Here is a 22,322-nt window from a genome sequence, read left to right on the forward strand (position 1 = left end):
AGACTCATACGATCACATTTGTCAATTGTATATTGACCGGGGATATCGACAAAATCCCAGGCGCCGTTACTAGGCAGACCCGCGTAGAGCTGACATTGCTCCTGCCCGGGGTTTGATTGTTAATACAACGCGTGTCCCTCGATATTGATACTTCTTCTGTTAGGTAAAAACGTTCGTCCCGTGACCGTGGCTACGTTCGGCGACCAGTTGTGTCACCTCGAGCCCAAGCCCACTGTCGCAAATCTCGGGCAAACATAATCAGATCGTATCTCAACAACTACTTCTAAGTTCTATTATTTAAGTACAGTTATAATGAACAGTTTAGACCAAAGCATTGGGAATGTTCCGAAAATTCCTAAAGAAAGGCCCTTTTTCCCTACATCTTCGACATATCAATACGGTCGATTATAGGATACGACAAATACATGTACTCGGTGGAACAGATGTTCTTAGGAAGCTCCTTATCCTGTAAAATTTTAAAGAGAAATTTCAAGCTTTCTTATCTAATGCATCCAAAGAAATCGCTTCAAAGGAATTTACGTAAAATATTTAATATGAAAAATATATATTGCTATGAATATTTGTAGCCTACTAGTAATCGAAAACATTCAGGGCAATAGCTTGATAAAAATGAACATGCAAAATATACAGGGTGGTTGGTAACTGGTGGTACAAACGGAAGGGGGTGATTCTACGCGAAAAAAGAAGTCGAAAATATAGAATAAAAATTGTTCGTTCGAGGCTTTGTTTTCGAGAAAATCGACTTTGAATTTTCGCTCGGTACGCGCGCGGTACGTTATAACGGATCTCACTGTAGATCGTTGTCTCGATGGAAAAATTAAAAAAAAAAGAAAAAAATTAAAAAAAATTTTTTATTCTATATTTTCGACTTCTTTTTTCGCGTAGAATCACCCCCTTGCCGCTTGTACCACCAGTTACCAACCACCCTGTATATCAGAATCATTGCTTCATTCCAAGAAGATAATAATAAGTAGTGATTCGTAGAACTTACATATTACTACTCCATACGATGCTGGCGTATAATTACGGTAGAAATCCAAATTAGTGAACAAATGAAAATTAATGCTGTTATACAATAATGCAAAAGCTTGTGTAATGAAAATGAGGTAATTATTGAGGATAAGGGCAGCCTTACCGACCTGAACGTTCTTGAAATATGCTGACGAAGTCTTCAAGGCTTCACCTATTCCACCAGCAACACTTGTTCTTGAAAAATATTCCAGGAATAACAATTGCTCGCGAAAGTATTGAAAATAGAATAGAAAAAGAAAGAAATAACGAATACAACAGAACTCTCGAAGCTACTGCAATCACAAGAAGCACTCTCGGTATGTGAACGAAGAAAAAAGCCAACTTTGAAGTAAGAAATGAATTATACATATCGAAAAGTGATAAAACTAATAGATTACCAGATAAATTCTACGAGAAATCAAGAAGAAAATCGTCACGTATAATTCTTTAAACGTCCTTTAAATCGATTATTAGAATTTCAAGTTCGTGTTGTAAGTTTAGTACAAAGCATTATAAAAAAGGCACAAATGAACGCCAACGTGATATATCGCCATTGTTAATTATCAGTACAAGGACTGAATCTGTCGAAAATCGGGATCCCGATTAATCAACTATAGGTATGCTTCGACTACCTGATTAATTATTGTATACACTTTAAAACTTTACTTTGCACAGTTACTTTAAAACTCAGAGCTCTAATACGGTATCCTAATCGTTAGATATTAAGTTAGAATAATACTTTCTGGGGGTTTCTGAGGTTGCCGAAAATAAGCATCGTTTTTCCACGGAAATAAAGCGTAGAACATTTCGATGAACTTATTGACATGTGACGTCCTCGTGGATTTTGACGACACGTTTTTTAAAAGTCGGTGCTCTGAACCAGCTGTATGGCTTACTCTGTACGCATTTGAATTATGAGTGTCGGATTAAGTATGGATCGTTTTTTATTTTCTAACCGCCGTACTATGAGGCAGTGGGGTTAGGCTGCGATCATACAGAGCGCGGTAAACGGTAAGCTGTAAGCGGCAAAATTGGCGTTTGGAGTATTGACACTGGCTGTGCCATTACTTGTTTTGCCGCTTACGGATTTTGGCAATTAAAACCTTTGTCGGCGAAATGTTCATAAGGCGAAATTTTCAAAACCTCAAAAAATGTTCATCTCCGTGAAAAATGACTCGCATTTTCGGCTTTAGCTACCTATGTGAAAAGACACGTTAAGACACTACACTTTACAGACACTATACTTTATCCAAAATTAACATTAATTACAAAAGTTATTTACCTTAAGCATACTATTAATTTTTTTTCGGGACTAATACTTATTCTTATAGTTACGCTCTCTTTTGTTAAATTTTTGTTTATTCTTTTTAACAAATCGTCGAAAATAGATATCGATAAGAACGTGATTGAGACCCAATCGATACCTATTTTTTACAATAGGATGTACTAAATATCTTCCGTTAATCCTTTTCTATGACGATGACAATACCAAAGTATAATAAAAGACATATTCGCGTCCATTTTGTCAAACTGCAAATAGTAATAGACAAATGAACAAAGGAAGTAAGGATACGCGAGAGAGTTGGATTTTCGGTGAAGATACGGAATTATACGAACGTTGCTTTTGGCCGTTTTACCGATTCGGCAAAAGTACCGATCAGTCAAGAGACTGCACCGTCTGAGCTCGAATATCTTTCATATTGTAACATACTTTGTGCCATATAACATTGCTATATAGTCATATTGCGTAACTTTGTCTTCCTTTATTATTAACCTAACTAAAACTCCTCTTATTCCCATAGTTCAGATTATGAAGCAATATGAAAATTTTTATTTTTATCGATAAAAAATAATACGTTTGAAAAGTTCGTTTTGAAATATCATTTTCCTATTTTTATTGAAAATTACATATTTTTCTCTCGTATAGCATATAAAATCTTATTATACTTATTGTTAGATCAACCAATTATGTGTATAATGATGTAAATTTAAAACATATTTTATATATACATGTCTTTACTTTGAACAATCAAGTAACATTAAGTGCATTTTCTGTAATAAAGTAATAAAAACAATCGAAGAATAAACGAAACCATGAATAAATAATTCTGTCTTATTTCGAAATTCGATACTAAACAAAGCGTTTTGTCGCCGTGTTGAACATTTAAGGAATATTAAGGATATTAACAACGCTAATCAAGTTAAGCTAACAAAACAACTAAACTAATACATACTACTCGTTTTTTGCAAAACGCTGTGGATGTATCACTTATTTTCAAAAGCCTAACATTTTCAAATCTGTCAGCTTATTTCTTTCTTTAATTATTTCGTGTCAAACATTTTTTTCATAATTGAATTATCATACGTATTGTTAGCAAAATTCTATAAGACAAAAATTACAACTTACTAATATTAACAAACTTCGTTACATAACATTAACAATGGTAATTTTACAAGCAAGTTTCATAAATTGCAAATTATCTGATTTTTTATTTGTCGAAAAGTTATACAATTGTAAAGAAGAAATTTGTAACCTGTAACTTATAATTTGTTAATTTACTAATTATTAGTTGGTGAATTATTATTGTGAATGTCCAAATCAGGAAATCAATCAAAATGAACTCATCATATTTTCCCCACGTATTTCCCCTCATATTCAAATCGTAATAAATAAAAAGTGATAAAAGTGGAATAAATAAAAAGTGATACCCGTATATGTCTATGAAAATTGGAGGATTAACCCGTTAATCAGGAAAGACGGGTTAACTCGTCACTTAGATTTTTAATCTTTACGATACAATAATTTCATTATTTATAGATCTTCTATTTTTTAATAATTTTGGTTATTTTTCTATTATCTAAAATTTTTGTCTCTAACTCAAATAGCCAACTGTTAGACAATGTTAGCCTACTCAGTATCAGTTCCCTTTAAAAGTCAATATGTAATTACATCGTGCTTGTATTTCAAAGAACTCGTTAAAATTAACCTGCCTTTATTCGCTTTCAATCCTAAAATTATAGAAGTTTCTGGTTAGGAAATTACTCGACTAACAGGTTAATCCATCATAATAAACACACTATACTACAGATATGTAAAAGCTCCGCTCCCCAGAGGCTTAAACCCAAAAACCGCATCATACAACAAAAAATGTAAAGCGCCGACACATAATACAGCATGGCTACGTCGTACCGCCGCGTATCGGTACCTTTGCCTAACATACATTACAAAAATTCATGTTTATTGTGAATAATGTACTTAAAATCTGTATTTTCTGCACTCAATAAACTCCCTTGTAAAAAAAAAAAAAATACTACAGATATTTAAGTGTATCGATGTTTTTGTGGACATAACTAAAGAAATGGAACCCAAGCAAAGTTTTGTCTCACCTACTAAATACTACAACGAGTATTTTATTTTCGATATTTTATGTATTTCTGCAGATTATATGGATTCGGATTAAATGGACTAAAACTTATTATGGATTATATGGATTCGGATTAAAAAGATTATACGGACGGATATACTATGGATTATAGGGATTATACGGATGTAATTTTGCATCTTTAAATTTCCCATTTCGCAAATGCATAAAAATTCGCTAAATCCAGTCTAATAAAAATGAACGAAATCGATTAACTTACTGGCAGGAGAGCTTCCGTTTTCTGGAAACGGCGACGAATTCATCGGAAGTATCGGTGGTATTTGGTCCATGGCTAGGAGTGGTGGATGCGCTGCGTTGATGATGATGCTGATGATGGTGGTGGTGACGGTGGTAGTGATGGCCGGGGGCGGGTGCCTGGTCGGGGACCATCGTCGAGGGTGTCTCCATGTGCTGGGGCGGTTCAGCCCCCGTTACGATCTGCGGGGTGGTGTCGTTGGAGGTGGTGGTGGTAGTGGTGATGGTAATGGTGGTAACGCCAGTGGTGCTGGGGGTGGCGGTAGTTGTGTTGTTGCTGTTGCTGGCGGGGGTTGGAGTCAGGCTGAGACCTTCGCCACCCCCCGCCGAGGCGGTGGTTACTTCTCCCACCCCCGATCCCGTACCTATGTCGCCGAAGTAAACCGTGGAACACGAACTTCTGGAAAAACGATAAATCTCAGATTCATTTTATATTCTTTGCTAAGATATCGTTAGTTTTATTTGCTTCGAACATATTCATCCAACGCTCAATGAAATGAGCGTGGAAAAAACTGACACCGATAAAAGCTTGGATTTTTGTTTTAATTACAAGTTTAACGTTACATGCACCTTCCAAGCGTATTTGGTGACTACGGTGAGAATAATCAGCAGAACACACTATAATCAGTAGTAAAATCCAATATCATTTAGAAAAGTTAGAACCTTTTCTTTGCAGTATGTTTACTAAATTTGGTAAGTCATATTTCGTGTTCTTTGCGCTTAATACCTTATAAAGTTCATTTTGATATCGTTTCATCTCAATAAATTAAGTGGCTCCTTGTTTACATTCACCATACGTAGTATTTGTTTGACATACATCTTTTCTCAAGGTTACGCACACACGAAGATCGAATAATGTATTGTAAAAGCCGAGCGACTTTGTAAAAACAAGCCTGAGTATTCTCTCTTCGTATTTTCGGTTTTTCTTTTAATTAGATCGTGAATGTTTATTTAAATTTATAGTTTTATAGTAGTAAGTAAAGAAATAAAACGTAAAGTAAAATAAAAAATAAAAGTAAAACAAATAATAAAAGAATAGAAAATTCATTCATCTATTAGATATAGTAATGTATATTGTAATGTATATTATAATGCATAATATTTTGAATATTTTATATAGTTGCGTATATTATATACATTCTATGTATCTTTATATTGAAATTGTTGATAACTGAACATATGTTTACGCATACGCATAGTGAAAAGCAAATAAACAGACAACAGTTTATTTTCGTCTAAAACACATAGCTAAAAGCTTACGTTCTGTATGAGACTAGTTAGTATACAGGTATTGGATAATACGAAACATCGCATCGTTTCAAAAGTATTTTTATGCTAACCACGATTTCCTGTTTACTTCGAATTTAAAATAGTTTTAAAATAGCGAGAAATGTTACGAGTCACTGCAATATGCTTGCACCTAAATAATTCTTTTATGGATTCATATTTACATTTTAAATTATAAATGTGATAGGATGTTTCCCCGTTTACACCGATGATAATGGAAAGTACATTACATATGAATATTGCAGATAATGATTGTATGTTCACTTCTAGAAATTCCACTGCAGTCGATGACCTGTGACCCTTCATTATGTTTCTTTCAATTCTTCGAGCCTAAAACTTGAACTACAGTGGACGCAAGACGCAAGATAAGATATAGACTACGTTTCAGCGAGTATGATAAAGTGTGCTCCATGTGGGTACTTATCTACCTATTTTTATATTTGTATATTTTCCAATTAATAAAGCATAGAAGCTTTATTAATTAAGGTTGAGATGATTTGTATTGAGTTTTGGAAAACAGTTCAATGTTTACAGCTATTTGTTTCTCCGCAAAGATAAATAATAACAAATGAATTTGTTGAAAATGACAACGTGAGTTCGTGCTCGCTATCCATTTGCAGATGCGTTAGTTATAAGAAATAGTAACTAGAAGATAATCCTAGTTACAATCGATAGATTTAATCGATAGGCTTAAGATGCTTTTTTGTTTTTATCCCTAGTTTTGTAAGCGCGTGCAATAAAGGTTTTTTTCGCTCACAACGGTGTGATAGATTAATCCATTCAATAAAATAATAACTATTCTGATCTTACCTCTGAGTATAGAAATAACAACAAGGTTATGTAAAAATACAATTTTTGAATCAATATAAGATTGACTAAATTTTTTAAAATGCTTTTAATTATATAGTAATCTACAGTGGTATATAACTTTTCTATTTGCATATAAACTTCATAAAATTTACATATAAGTTATATGAGGTTTGTCGAAAATGACAACGTGAGTTCGTGCTCGCCACCCATATGCAGATGCGTTAGTTATAAGAAATAGTAACTAGAAGATAATCCTAGTTACAATCGATAGGCTTAAGATGCTTTTTCGTTTTTATCCCTAGTTTTTGTAAGCGCGTGCAATAAAGGTTTTTTTCGCTCACAACGGTGTGATAGATTTATCCATTCAATAAAATAATAACTATTCTGATCTTACCTCTGAGTATAGAAATAACAACAAGGTTATGTAAAAATACAATTTTTGAATCAACATAAGATTGACTAAATTTTTTAAAATGCTTTTAATTATATAGTAATCTACAGTGGTATATAACTTTTCTATTTGCATACAAATTTCATAAAATTTACATATAAGTTATATGAGGTTTGCCGAAAATGACAACGTGAGTTCGTGCTCGCCACCCATGCGCATCGCCAGATGCGTTAGTTATAAAAAATAGTAACTAGAAGATAATCCTAGTTACGATCGATAGATTTAATCGATAGGCTTAAGATGCTTTTTCGTTTTTATCCCTAGTTTTTCTAAGCTCGTGCAATAAAGGTTTTTTTCGCTCACAACGGTGTGATAGATTTATCCATTCAATAAAATAATAACTATTGTGACCCTACCTCTGAGATTAGAAATAACTACAGAATTTATAGAGAATGCTATTAAGTATACTTATAGATAAGTATGCTAATATATACTTTGTACAGAATGATTTAAAATGAAAGGCATTTTACAACTGAAAAATACAGAAACTTAAAATTTTCTGGACAGCTCCGAGATTTAATTTAGGCTGCAGTTATTATTTTATGCAGTCACCTTTAGTTTCAGGCATAGTATACAGGGTGGTTGGTAACTGGCGGTACAAGCGGAAAGGGGGTGACTCTAGGCGAAAAAAGAAGTCGAAAATATAGAATAAAAATTTTTCGTTTGAGGCTTTGTTTTCGAGAAAATCGACTTTGAATTTTCGCTCGGTACGCGTGCGGTACGTTATAACGGATCTCACTGTAGATCGTTGTCTCAATGGAAAAATTAAAAAAAATTAAAAAAAAATGTTTATTCTATATTTTCGACTTCTTTTTTCGTGTAGAAAACCCCCTTTCCGTTTATACCACCAGTTACCAACCACCCTGTATATCCTAGTTGGCATAGTCTTTACCAATGTTTGTCCAAATATTTCTTCAGTTTGGCTGCGCTCTTCCCAACATTGATTCAAATTTGAAGCACGGTTGTTAAAATCAGTTGTGGACTTTTTCAAGAAATCTTACAGATGTCTAAGGAGTTTAAATTGAGAGACTGAAAAGGTCATTTATCAGGTTCAAATCATAATATTGTCTTATTCGAATTTGACAGTGGGTTTAACATATCTCCATTGCAATTACGCCCGTTCTCCATGGTTTTGCTCGTCCTTTTAAGTCCGCATTTCTCAATACGTGTAGAATTGTTTTTGCACTCACGTCGATCATTTTGTATCTGTACGACACTATCAGCTTCGAATAGCTCACAAAGTATCGTGCTCTCGCAGTGTTGAATAATTTCTTCCTTAGACTTTTAGATTTCTTTAGTTTTGATATTTCATCAACAAAACGATAGAATTTTATTATAATCATATAATAGGATGGTCTTTCCTTAAGAGATTCAATGATCGTTTTTTCGAATTTTATGAGACTGGTTTCATTCTATACTATGAAAGTTTATTTAGTAAATTCATAATAGGTTACAAGAACAAATACGTTAAATTTCTTTATCTGCGGAACATAAATTTGTGAATGTGTTATTAAAAAATTATAACGACAGTACAAAATAATAATCAATCAGTTTTCGTTTATATATAGTGATTAAACGAACGTTGCTCTCATTAGTGAATAAATCAGGAAAATCATTTCCTGGCTATCGAGATCGCCAACCAAGTATTACGCCGTCGAATTTTTAATCGTGGGAAAATTTAACAGAGAGAAATGACGCAATAAGAATTAACACAAGAATTTCGTAATGCATTCACTGAAATTAGTAGAAGTGAAGTTCAATACTTTAAAATGAAATTAATATAAATGTCGCCAATCTGTGTCTATCGTAGTTTATTACTAACTAGCTTTTATCTCGTAGTTTTTTCTTATTTTAATATATGTGTATATTTCTTATTTTAATATGTGAAACAAACTATAACATTCTAATCAATATGAATTACAAGGTAAAACATTTTTGTAAAACAATCTTGGAAGAATAGAAGAAAGAGAGTAACATTTCTATAATAATTTCTGTTCTATCATACGATAAAATAATTGTGTATATTTCTGACTAAAAAGATTTTTTCTTGAATAGTTATCATAGTATAATAGAAAAAGGTAACTAACAGTGTTTTGAATATTTTCATAATCAATCAGATACGAATGACCAGCCCAGTATAGTGGAGAAGGAATCCAGGCATCAAGTATTTGAATCGTTTGATTAATGCAGCTTTTGCATCGATAAGCGATAATGCAAACTGGTTTTTCGTTTCTTACATACGATTTTTTTATGTTAAGCCTCGATCGGTTGACAACGGTATACAAGTTCTGTCGTTCAAAATAAATGATCGTTTACCTAAGGAAAATTACGATAACGCTACTGTAGGAACTATGATGAAACATGTCCCTTCGTACAGATAATTTATATTGATTTATGTCTTTTTATATTATTCACTGATGTTTACATTTTATTTGTTTATTAGGTTTATCTTTCAAGCGTGTTTTCTCTAGTTGTCTTAAATTATGTAAACATGTTTAAATCGTGTTGATAATTATCAATAACTATGTCAATAATGACTTGTATAACTATTTTGTATACTAATAATTGAACAGAGTAGGTGAAAAATTGAATTATCAATATATTTCAAGTATTTCTAACGCTCATAAGTAATGCTGTTATTCCTATAGCAATATGTGCTAGTATTCTAATAGCAATTATAATGCTAAATAATTATATAATAATATAAATATTAATATAAATTAATATAATTATTATATTAATAATTAATATAATTATATATTATAAAATATATAATTATATAATAATATGATGCAAAAATAATATTAATAATAATGCCATGATTTATTGAAATTTTATCGAAATACAAAAAAGCATCGTAACGATAGAATTGTTAATAACGTTTCGTGATTGCATAATTTCTGACCTTAATGTTGGACAATCGTGACAGTATCAGAGAAACAAAAAATAACTGTGACAGTAATTATTCATAGTAACCTTTCAATAAATTATGACAACGAACATATAAATGACTTTTGCCCCTTTTGCTTATCATGTACGAATTTCAATCCAAGGTGTACAAGTCAAACGTATACAAATTAAAAATCCGACGTGTTGTGATTAAATAATCAATTTCTTCTATATTTAAAACATCTACGCCATGCAAGTATAGAAGCACAAGTATAACGTATTAAATATTTCAAAAATATTTCAAAAGTTTGCGAATTATTAAACTGAATTAGATACGTTTAATATGTTGATCAAAATCTCACAATAATAACATAAAATATAAAAAATTAATATATTACAAGTACATTATAGTAATTAACGTTCTGAATATGAAAACTAAAGCCCAGCTCGCAAATTATTAAATTTCTTATTTAGATCAATGCATCGGATAATATTAACTGAAATTTGATGGAGAAATCAATCATTATTACCAGTAAATCGTGGCAACCGAGTCTTAGAGTCTTTCAGGACAGAATTCAGTGAAAGAATTCAACGTACCAATCTTGTTAGCAATTACCGATCTGGCTGCAGATCACTTATACCTATTCCTAGGTTCGCATATTTTTTTATCAACAATATCGACGTATTTCCTTATACTGTTTCATTCATGCTTCACTGGACACCAATCTTTTCTGCACACGCATAATCTCAAAGTTTCTCAATACACGTTTAGGTGGCGAATCACGTACATGTAACACGAAAATATGCGGGAACAGTTTTTTCGAATATTACTGTTAACGTGAAATTTATGTTTTGCGGCGAGTCGAATAATTACAATGCAATTGAATTACTTAAGATGTCATGACGTTGTGAAATTGCAACGTTGGTATGTCTTTCTGACATGCAACGTGATAAGCGTATATTATATAATTTACTCGATACTTTAAAATTAGTGCGACTAATTATTGGCGAAATTTATGATATTATCTTTGAGGTATATTTAACGATAACGACGGTTGCAATAATAGGCAGAGTATTAAAATGTTGTCTATTTTGTCAGTAGTAGCAGGGATATCAAAATTTAACATTTTAGACATTATGAAAGATAAACGCCGAAAAAGAAAGTTTCCGTATGCTGTATATTGATTATTGCTTCATTTCTTTATATATTTTTACATACATTTATTGCTTATTTCTCTGTAGTCACAAGAAAAGAGGGACGAATCTAATAATCATTATTTCTTGATCTTTCATTTTTCATACCTATTCAGTTTTTTTAATTCTAAACGTAAATGGGGGGGAGGGGGGAATGAAAAATAATTTTGTTAATTAAGATAGTAATCACTATAAGCGTTGGAGTAATATATTTTAGTGTTTAGAGTTGCCGTGAATTGTAATTTATAAACTTTTGAAATAATTAAAGCTATAAGCGTAGAATATTGTTTGTTCGTATCGAATACCTTTGCTTATGACACTTCTTTCTTTTTTTCGAAACCTGCTATATTCTTTGGGCCATTTTTGACCAAATTGCGTTCTTTAGTGTTAAAAAATTTATTATATTTAAGGACGATATGAAGGAGTATATATGCGTGTGTGATTTCTTGGTGCAATTTTATGCACAGGTCTTTCTTCAAGTACCAAAAGTTTATCGAAACACGAACAGGATTAAAATATAAAAATTCGGAGACCGTAACAGGTTTCTTAATTTTCTGACTATAAGTAATTTCCTTCCTTTATCGCGATATGAAACAATAAAATTGGAATGAAAATATGATGCAGAAATATGATCATCTTAAATGTTAATAAAGTTAAAATCCAAACTATTTTTTTCTAAATATTTCTACATTATTAGAATATTATCACGATATTATTAGCTCTTTAATTAAATTTTTAATTTACAAGTTTCAAGAACAAGCTGGTGACAATTCTTTCCACGTAGTCATAAAAAAAGACGTGACGAAGGTCGGCCACGTATCTACGTCGGCAGTGTAAGAGTAGTTCCGTATATTATGATGTAACCTACACGATTAGCGTAATTCTATTTATTCATAGATACGTCAGTGCACGCGACGTTCCTGGTATCACACTATCCGCTTTTGCACGACGGCAAAAGTTGCACGCGATATTTCCTCAAGTTCTATGTCCGCGCACCAGACATTTTCTCACTTAAGAGGCAAGGCATTAAATTTCCTTGAAATAAAAATTGCTAATATCTGGATACAAAATTTTCAAATTAATAATTATCGTATTATTGATAACGAACTTATATTTTAATGTCTTTTTATTATTTTAGGTGATAAAAGAATGATAAATTGCGCAATTTAAATATGCCAAGACATTTATGCAATTGGAGATTAATACAATGTATTATAGTTATTATTAGACTGTGGATGAATATAAATTTATGATAAATTTAAATATGCAAAAATATACAAAATACGTGTAACATGTAAGAACATACGATCATCCAAAGTATATAAAACAATATTTGTGGGTAAATTTTCGCTGTCCAGTTATTATTTGCTTCGGTATATCTACTTTTTCAGAAGTTTTTTATTTGTATTTCCTGGAATTCAAAAACTTAGTAGTGCGACTCAACTTGTATTTTATGAATTTATGGAACTAATTTAAAGAAACGCAGTGATATATTTCACTGCGCTGATTACGAATGCCCACAGACATAATATTAATATTAATTGGTATTCTTCTGAATATTAAAATTATAACTCCCAGAAAATCTTAAGAAACAACCGAGTATCAGGTACTTGTAATTCATAATACAAAATTTCATTTGCTGTATGTTTACGAATTTTTCTGTGCATTTACGTATATGTACGTATATTTTAATGTAATTTATTTCTAAACTTCTTTCCTTTAAAATAAGCCTTTGTTTTAAAAATATGTATACACGTTTTATTATAAAAATAAAACTTCTCAATTCTTTAATTATCTAACCTTTCACTAAAGCAAATCATGAAATATAAAAATAACTAATCACACCATCACCATCTTTGTTCTACAAATAAATTGTCTACAAATAAATTATTTACTTCTTATGTCCTGTATACAAACATTTTTTGATAAAACTTTAGATCTTGTGGAATGAAATTTAAGAAAATTTATTTGCGCGACAAAGATGCTGATAATATGATTAGTTATTTTTACATTCTACGATTTACTTTAGTGAAAGGTTAGATAATTAGAAATTTGCAAAAGCTTCATTTTCGCAATAAAACATTTGAATAGAAGTATGATTTTGTATTTTAATATCCCACTGTAGATCATTACAAAGTTGCGTTATTTCTGTGACAAATAATGAACCTTTTAATAGACTCGATGGAATAACGATATATTCAATGGCAAATAATAAAATTATGCGAAATTCATTAAATTTTATAAATGTCATAAAAATACTGATAAACATAAATTCAAAATAAAGGAAGCCCTAAGTCATGCCCCAAAGAGTTAGCTCCGCAGTTACGATATCGATTTATTGTAATCTCGAATTCCTATCGACAGAATATTCAATTGAGTATATCTCTTGCACGTCATCACGGATTAGAAAATATGCACGTACGATCTGTTACATAACTTCACGAAGATTGCGGGAAGACTGTAACACGAAGGTATATATTTCATTCGTGTTTTTCCTGCTGGTAAACTCCATCAAGAATATATACTTTAAGATATTCGATAAATTTATTGTCTTACTAACGATTACTTTTTAACTTATATTCCTTTTCTACAACTTCGTTTCTTTATTTTTGTTTCACGGATTATCGAACGGCATGCAAAATGATTTATAAAAACATTTGAAAGTATTTGAATCTATCGTTAAAAATTTGTATGAACGTATTATCTGATGGATAATAAATTTCGACGAATGTATCATCTATCGAATGATATTTATGCAACATTTATGTCTTATGACGTTTATGCACATTCATATTTTTCTGAATGATTACTGATGATAAGAGTTACTAATTACTGATTGATTAAAACAATAGGAACCCGCGTATAAACCATTGTTTGACTTACAAAATATTATAACGATTACTATACTCGATACTCTATTTTGTATAGCAATGAGAGATAATTATCGTGATTATATTGGTAAAATGTGCAACCGATTAAAATATGCATATAGAAGTTACTTATAGAAGTTATTTATTGTAAATATTCACTGATAATTAATGAAAAATTAATACACGGTATTCAAATAATAGTAATCACTAGCATACAATAAGTGTCAAAAGTCTGATGATCCCATTAAATGTGGAGACTTATTGATATAATGGACAATTGAGTGTTTAAAACTTTGGTAATTTCCATGAAATATATACAGGGTGGTTGGTAACCGGTGGTACAAGCGGAAAGGGGGTGATTTTACGCGAAAAAAGAAGTCGAAAATACAGAATAAAAATTTTTCGTTTGTGGCTTTGTTTTCGAGAAAATCGACTTTGAATTTTCGCTCGGTACGCGTGCACTTTATCGCGTCTCGTTATAACGGATCTCACTGTAGATCGTTGTCTCGATGGAAAAATAAAAAAAAATTAAAAGAAAATGTTTATTCTGTATAACAAGAGGGCACATCTTCTAGAACAGACAATCTTCTAAGGTGGGCTCCATGCTCGTGCTGTAAAGCATATGCAGCTTCTCTTAATGTAGTTAAAGTGTTAAAACAAGAGAGATGTATATACTTATATAAATATATATAGTTTGAAACTCAAAATATTTTGTATGAGACTTATAATATTATACATATATTTGTCATAAAAATTCATTTAAATAAACTGAATATTTTTTCATATACGTTTTTCTGCATTTTTTGCATTAATAACATGTTTATTTTAGAAATGGTTTAATTTCAATATTTGTGGAAATTTAAATATAAATTGTGTTGGTTATATTAAATTAAGTTAAGAAATTTTTCATTTTTCATTTACTAATAAGAGTGTAATGTCGAGATAGATATTAATAATAAATCTCATATTTCGTTTATTAAATCTAAAGCAGTATATTTACGTCATATAGCTTGATTAAGTCTTGACAGACTTACAGAGTTAATTACTGTCTACCAACTAATGTATTACATAATGAGAAACTTGAATTTATTAATTTTAAAACAGTTATAAAAAACCGGATAATTCCATATAATTATGCTGCATTAAATCTTGAAGTTTGGAGCGCAGCAGTAAATAGGATGAAACATGTTATCATTTTGAGTAACATTTTCATTTAGTTGTAGTAGTCCTTAGTTGTGTCCTTTTTATTTGCATATTATTACCTATTACGGTACTATATTAATATTATCACACAGACAGAGAAACGTCATGATGCAGACAGTTTTTACAATTATGTAATGTTGAGTGTGTATATATACACATTCACTTCACAATAATATAAGTATCAATGATAGAAAATATTTTTTGTACTTGTTTTTGTTTTTGCTGAGAAAAGTTAAGTTGGCATGATCGCTAATTATTACAAGCTAAGTTCGTACGACTTCTAACGACGCTCTTTTGTCTTAGAAGTCGACCACGTGTTAATAGACTAAGTGTGTCCTGTGCGTTAAGACGTGTTGTACGAGGTGGAGAAATATAGAAAGAGAAATCAAATCTGTGTGAATCGATTAATTATCAACCCCAAACCTACATCAATTAACAGTTTTGACAATCTTCAGATAAGTATAATTATAATCTGTAAACGAATATAATTACAAATTTTATAAAAAAGTTAGTTATACATCTTTTAAATTGTGGTTTTTAACAAAATTTCTTTCTTACTCTGTTGTAGAATTAGTTAAATATTAAATTTAATGCTTACTGAATAAGTATTTTTTTCAATTATTAAACAAATTATAATCTTAATTTATTTCACGTTACATAATATGGTATATAATAACGAATACACCATAATATGGCAAAGATGATCATATGTAAAGTTTGGTGAAAATTATTCGTGACATTTATTGTGAAAACTATTCCAAATTGCTTCAAATTAACAAAATTGTCTTCTTCATTTTAATAAAATTGTATAGGCCAAACTTTTGTGCAATCTTTGTACAATCTTTTAAATCTGATTTTCACACATTTTGCAACTTCTCCTTTAAGAATTATCACTGTTTAACAAGCTGTATTCTTCTGTGAATTAATCTTTGACGAAAATACATTCATATAATTGCAAAATACAAAATTTCCATTTTCCTTTATTTTTTCTTTATGTTCATCTAGATCGCAAGTGCAGCATAGTCTTATTGCTAAGAAATCCTCTTTTATAATTTGAGAAATATAAATTTTTTGCGTTTAAATCAATAGATTCCTTTCGAAACTTGTTTCCTTAACGTTTCTGCATTTTCACAATCAACACACACGTGCATCAAGTAAAAAAGGAAACATAGAGAAAAATGAAGATGCAATCGCGTCTTCATTTGCTATCTCTGCCATTTACCTTTCAACAACATTTGAACTATCTTACCAAGTCTGTCCGATCTTCGCTTTAATACCACATGATTATCATCCATTCCGATGACTAATTATACGAAGTGAAACGCGTCTTGAAGGACGTGGAGAATCAAACGGTAAAAATGAACTTTTTCATCCCTGACGAAAAACGAAACGATCGAATCCGGATTAATCGTACAACAATCGATAATAAAAGGTCACATTGCTTATATCGTCCAAGTCCGTTAGTTCTATCTAATACTTTTTCATGTTCAGGATATGTAGAAATAGGCGAAGTTCTTCATGCTTCTTATTTCTTCAGTAAAATTATATCGAACAGCCTGTTAGAACGTAATGATTGAATGAAATTGATTGGAGAAAAGCAAAGCTACCATAAAGACAGCGATGAAACTTCAGTTTTCTTCAATATCGAAATAGTAGCTAGAATATCCGAGCTATTTCTAAGAAAAGCAGATCTATGGACGAAGGAACAAGAAACAAGTTACGAAGTCTTTATATTTTTGAATAGTAACGAACATTTTGTATCTTGATTTATTGCAAAATTAAAGTTTTTTTTTTATTTAATATTTCACATTCACAATTTGTCCAATTTGGATATTTGGTAGAATTTTTTAGCTGTTTGATTATCATGTGTACCGTCTTCTTGTTTGTTAGCTTATATCCTTTATGGCAAAATTAAAGTAAAACAAAGTAAAGCAAAGGCAAAGTAGGTACAATATTCCTTTAGAAAGTCAGGTTTAGTCGATCACAAAGATTCGGACACTGTATAATTGTAATTTTAAAGCTCTATATTTTCAGCAAATGAAAAAGGACCAACAAAAATATATTACATCATGTTATACTACACTGTACGTAGGTAACGGTAGAAAAGAGCTTTTGAATTATTATTTATTGTCGCTTAAATATTAAAAGAAACACTGGAGAAGAGATATTTCGTATTTCACGAAAAGTTTCGATTTCTAATATTAATTATACGCATAAAACTGAAACTAACAACGGTTATTCACGAAAGTTTAATATTTAGTTGGGTAGCTCATATGTTTGATGACATAGCGTAAACGTTTTAGCGTAATGGAAATAAATTTTTTTATATAATTGACATTGATATGTTTTTATATTACATTCCTCTTACAAATGTATTTTTAATTATTCTTCAATATACCCGCTGTTTTACGGTTTGACTTTTTCTCTCCGTTGTGAAATATCAGTAATTGTCGCATTTCAAAACTTGTATATCGGCTTTCGCTACTCATTCCGAACAAATCTTTAATGAAGCTAATGTATAGTTGCAATCTGAGCTCAGGCTTGAACCAAGTACTTTTTACAGACGTTGTATACAAACAGTGGCAATGCTTAGTGGAGAGTTAAACTAAGAAGTTCCTCCAGGTACATCTTGTATTAAATTTCGAAACTTTTTCTGGCATAAGAATTCGCCCTTTGTCGATATTTCTTTCAATATTTAGACAATAACAAATAATAACACAGAAGTTTTCTTTCACTGTTAGCTATGTATTGAAGTGTAACATAGTGTAATATATGTTTGTACATTTACTGTAGATATAGAGCTCAGAAATTGAAATCGTACACTGATCAAATTTTTTAAACAAAACGTGATAGAGATGAACAAAAAAGAACGGTAATTGTAATGTAAAATATTAGGTTGATGCATTTCAAATGTCGTTTGTCCGAAGGCTAAGTTTAACAAGACAATACAAGACTATCATCAATGGTTATGGATCACATGGAAGAAGAAGTAGAAGTGTGTTATAAATTATCTTCATACGTTAAATATTGCGAAGATTTATAATAAAAATATCAGAAACTTACTACCAATTATTATGAATTATCATAATATTCGTGTAATCTTCTAATATGAGTTTAAATTTGGTAAAAATGAATGGAAATAAAATTTAATGAAATATCAATTTAACGGCTGCGAGAAAACATTGTTAAAATCATCCTCTATTTCATCTGCATAATTTTTTAACGCAAAAATTATTTTAGGAGGAGCTGTAAATAAAAAAGATAGAACAATTCCATTTGCAAAATTCTTGTAATTCTGGAACCTGGCGTGCAAAGTTACCTCAAGTGACAAATTTGAGACAAAACTACTTAATCGTGTAGAAATGATCATAATTTAATATGGTCTCGTAAACTTTTATTTGAAAAGTCGACATTTTATGTTCATTAACTTAATATCATCGTTTAAGTTGTTCATGGCGGGGCAGCCAGCTACGCTCGTTAAAGCCCAGAACTGAAATTCACCGTTTATTGTGAACACCAAAAGGTATTTAAAAATTTGTATCTTGGTTTAATAAACATCTTTAAAAAAAAAAAGCCCAGAACTGAAGACGACGCGTCGCGAGTTCGAATCTTCGGAATAGGAACTATTATATTCACAAAGGATAGAAAAACCAAAATCTCTCTTAAAAGTAATATACAACAGGCAAGCGACCAGCCCCTCCCTTGCGTGTGTTGTGGGGTGTACTTTTTGGGAGTGCTTGGTAAAGGTACCTGGCGTTAACCACCCAGGGGACCGACGATCACTCGCACTGGTCTACCGTCTCGCCCGTGGAGGTTTTAGCCGGTAAGAATCCGGCACTACCTTCTACCGCCCCCACAGGGTGGTAAGGTGGCTATGAAGATTTCCTCCACGTAAAAAAAAAAAAAAACTGGCCTATACTCCAACCTAAGCACACAGAATAAAATTACCCTCTATAAGATTGTAATAAAACTTGTCTGGACCTACGGAATCCAACTATGGGGAACAGCAAGTAATTCCAACATTGAAATACTTCAACGCTTCCAATCGAAAACGCTAAGATCCATTATAAATGCACCCTGGTATGTCACCAACGAATTAGTACATCGCGATCTCAAGATACCCACAGTCAAAGAGGAAATAGCAAAATATAGCGACAGATATAGCAAAAGAGTCAACAAACATCGAAACCCCCTAATTACTGGACTACTTGATACGTCGGGCCAGATCCGCAGGCTGAAGAGACACTACCCGTTGGACCTAAACACTAGATTTAATTAGATATTTTTATTAAGTAATATTTACTTATTTACAACATTTACTTAAAAATTATACTTATCTATAATAAGTATTAACTTATTATAAATATTTAGCCATGTCACTGCGCCACGCCAGAAAAAATTACTGAAAATTCTCAATGCGAGAATTGATTGTAAATAATAATAAATAAAAAAAATGTTGTCCATGACTAAAGCTATAAAGGATTATATCAATTTATCACGAATTGATTCTTCAACAGATTTCTTTCACAGTTGGATAGATCTGTAGGATAATCGTAAAATCTGAGGATTATGTAATAAAGTTTTATAAATTGGTTTGCGCGGGTCAGGAACTTATAAGAACCAGAGAAAGAGTGGAAAGTAAGCCCTGGAGGGCAGCGCGCGCTCGATTGCGCCACTCCACTCTTAAACTTCTCTCTTGTGCACAACTGCGCTAAACTTGGAAACGGGTATATACAAGTGGCAATTATTAGAAGAACATTCGATATCTCGTTGCTGCGGAAAGGCTCGTTTAATCTACTTTTACGGGCCTCCAGTAAAACATGCCGGTCGGTTCACCGATCTCGAAAGGCTGCGGCACGACGACGTCCGACGTCGATATCTCTCGCTTGATCGATCGGATTTATGTTTCCTTTTACCGATTTATGTCAAACTTTAATTAATAATAAATTATTTTTTTCCTTATTTTATTATCAATGAAACGCTTTTTTTCAAATACACATTATGGTTGTTAGATATAGGGAAACGTCTACGTACATAGAATGAATCACGAAACTATCCGAACACTCTTAGACACCTTTTATGAATATATTATCTATGTTACATAAAACATCTTTAAGTTTCATTAGCACTGTGATGAGATCTGAGTGTCGCGATGACATTGGTAAAGTTTGAAACAAATCTGAAAATAACACATATATACAAATTATGAGATATAATAAATATTAGAAGTATGTGTATATTTCATTTAGGTCATAAAAGTTATTTAAGATAACTGCTCATGCTGCATATTAATTTTGTATTAAAAAAATATTATATTCGCAGTAAATGTCTTGTAACTTTTATACACATTTTCAGATTAATTTCAAATATCAATATAATTATGGCAATCATGTGATACTGTAATGCTAATGAAATTTCAAAATGTTTCATATAATGTACACAATATATGCATAAAAGCTTTCTATGACGAGTGTTCAAGTAGCCACAATATAGCCACTATATATAGCTTTAATGAAAGTTTTAACGTTTATAGTTTTGAAATATTAGATTGTTCGTTATTGCATTATGAATCTTGTTGAATAATAGGAATAAGTGTACATATAAATGTGTAAGATATTAATCAACATCAATATTATTCAATAACATGAACAATATGGATAATGTTGAAGTTTGAGACTGATGTGCATATAACAAATGCTATCCAGCACATTATACATAGATTTTACACGTACGTAAAATCAAAGCATTCAAGATTTTTGTTTAGAAGCACTAGAGATAATTAACATAGAAATAAACGATGTGAAAGATCTAAATGCTGATTTCACGCGATACTAGTACAATTAATTTGATAGAAATCTCTGACGTCCTGGGAAATAAAGATATAAAGTGTTAATATAAAAACTACCCTCTATTACAGTGCAAATGAAATCTGTACTGAGCCAATAAGAAATAAACTAAATAGGTTTAAAGAATCTTAATAATTTATTAATTAAATACCTTTAATGTTCTGTATACAGACTGCTTCAAATATCGAGATATTAGAATCAAAATTAAGATTAGATTAATCAACAGTTTTAAAAAGTTTCAAATCAGATGTCTTATGTTATTCTATATAAAACTTTCAAATGTTTATATATTATTCTTTTTTACGATCCCAAAATTACCACATTATGATGGAACAGTTCAAATTCCAGGTCTCTAACTTAACTCTTAGTTGTTAGCTTAAGTTTTATCATTTTCTTTGAGCTGTCCCTGTTTTCTTTCTTTTTTTTTTCTTATTAATTTAGAATATCAAACATTATTCCATAACTGTCTATATAATATAATATAATTTTACTTAAAAAGTAAAAACACAGGGAACTTCAAATATTTCAATCTTCAAAAATAAAAAGATACAAAATAAGACATTTTAACTAAAACAGACAGTATACATACTCGATATATGTATGTACATAAGTAGCATTAACTAACCAATTAAATATGACAACAACATAACATTTAATTAACTATTTATAAAAACAAGTGAAATATATATTAAAGGTAAAAGAATGATGTAAATAACGAAAACTGGTAGATATTGGAATCATATGGATATGAACGCGACTGACAAAGTTTTCATGTTCTGTGAGGTAAGAAATCGAACGTTTAGGAATAGTGGAGTTCAACAAGTAACAATGGACGTCATTAATGTCTGTCTGTGAATGATAACGGCGATATCACAGTCTTATGTTTAGTATTATGCATGAACGGTATTCTATGAAGAGTGGCGCCGTCCGCTACGCGTTTGATCTCGGCTGCTAACTACGAAAGAACACTCTTTCAAGATCCCATTGTTCGCCGTATATTTCACACAGTCAATGCTGTTAAACCATTAAACGCTCTCAATTATTCTTTAATCCTTGTATTCGT

The 22,322-nt window shown here is 31.2% G+C and overlaps 1 protein-coding gene across 3 annotated transcripts in view; it reads right to left on the reverse strand.

Moving 5' to 3' along the window:
* Positions 1–22,322, reverse strand: part of cyc (basic helix-loop-helix ARNT-like protein cyc) — a 96,219-nt gene that overhangs the window by 61,894 nt on the left and 12,003 nt on the right. For all 3 annotated transcript variants that reach the window (XM_033341417.2, XM_033341416.2, XM_076628061.1), the window contains exon 3: positions 4,675–5,109. In XM_033341417.2, the coding sequence (XP_033197308.1) occupies positions 4,675–5,109 (435 nt within the window). The remainder of the gene's footprint in view (positions 1–4,674; positions 5,110–22,322) is intronic.

The sequence above is a fragment of the Bombus vancouverensis genome, chromosome 1 (genome assembly GCF_051014615.1).
Source record: "Bombus vancouverensis nearcticus chromosome 1, iyBomVanc1_principal, whole genome shotgun sequence".
Classification (NCBI taxonomy): domain Eukaryota; kingdom Metazoa; phylum Arthropoda; class Insecta; order Hymenoptera; family Apidae; genus Bombus; species Bombus vancouverensis.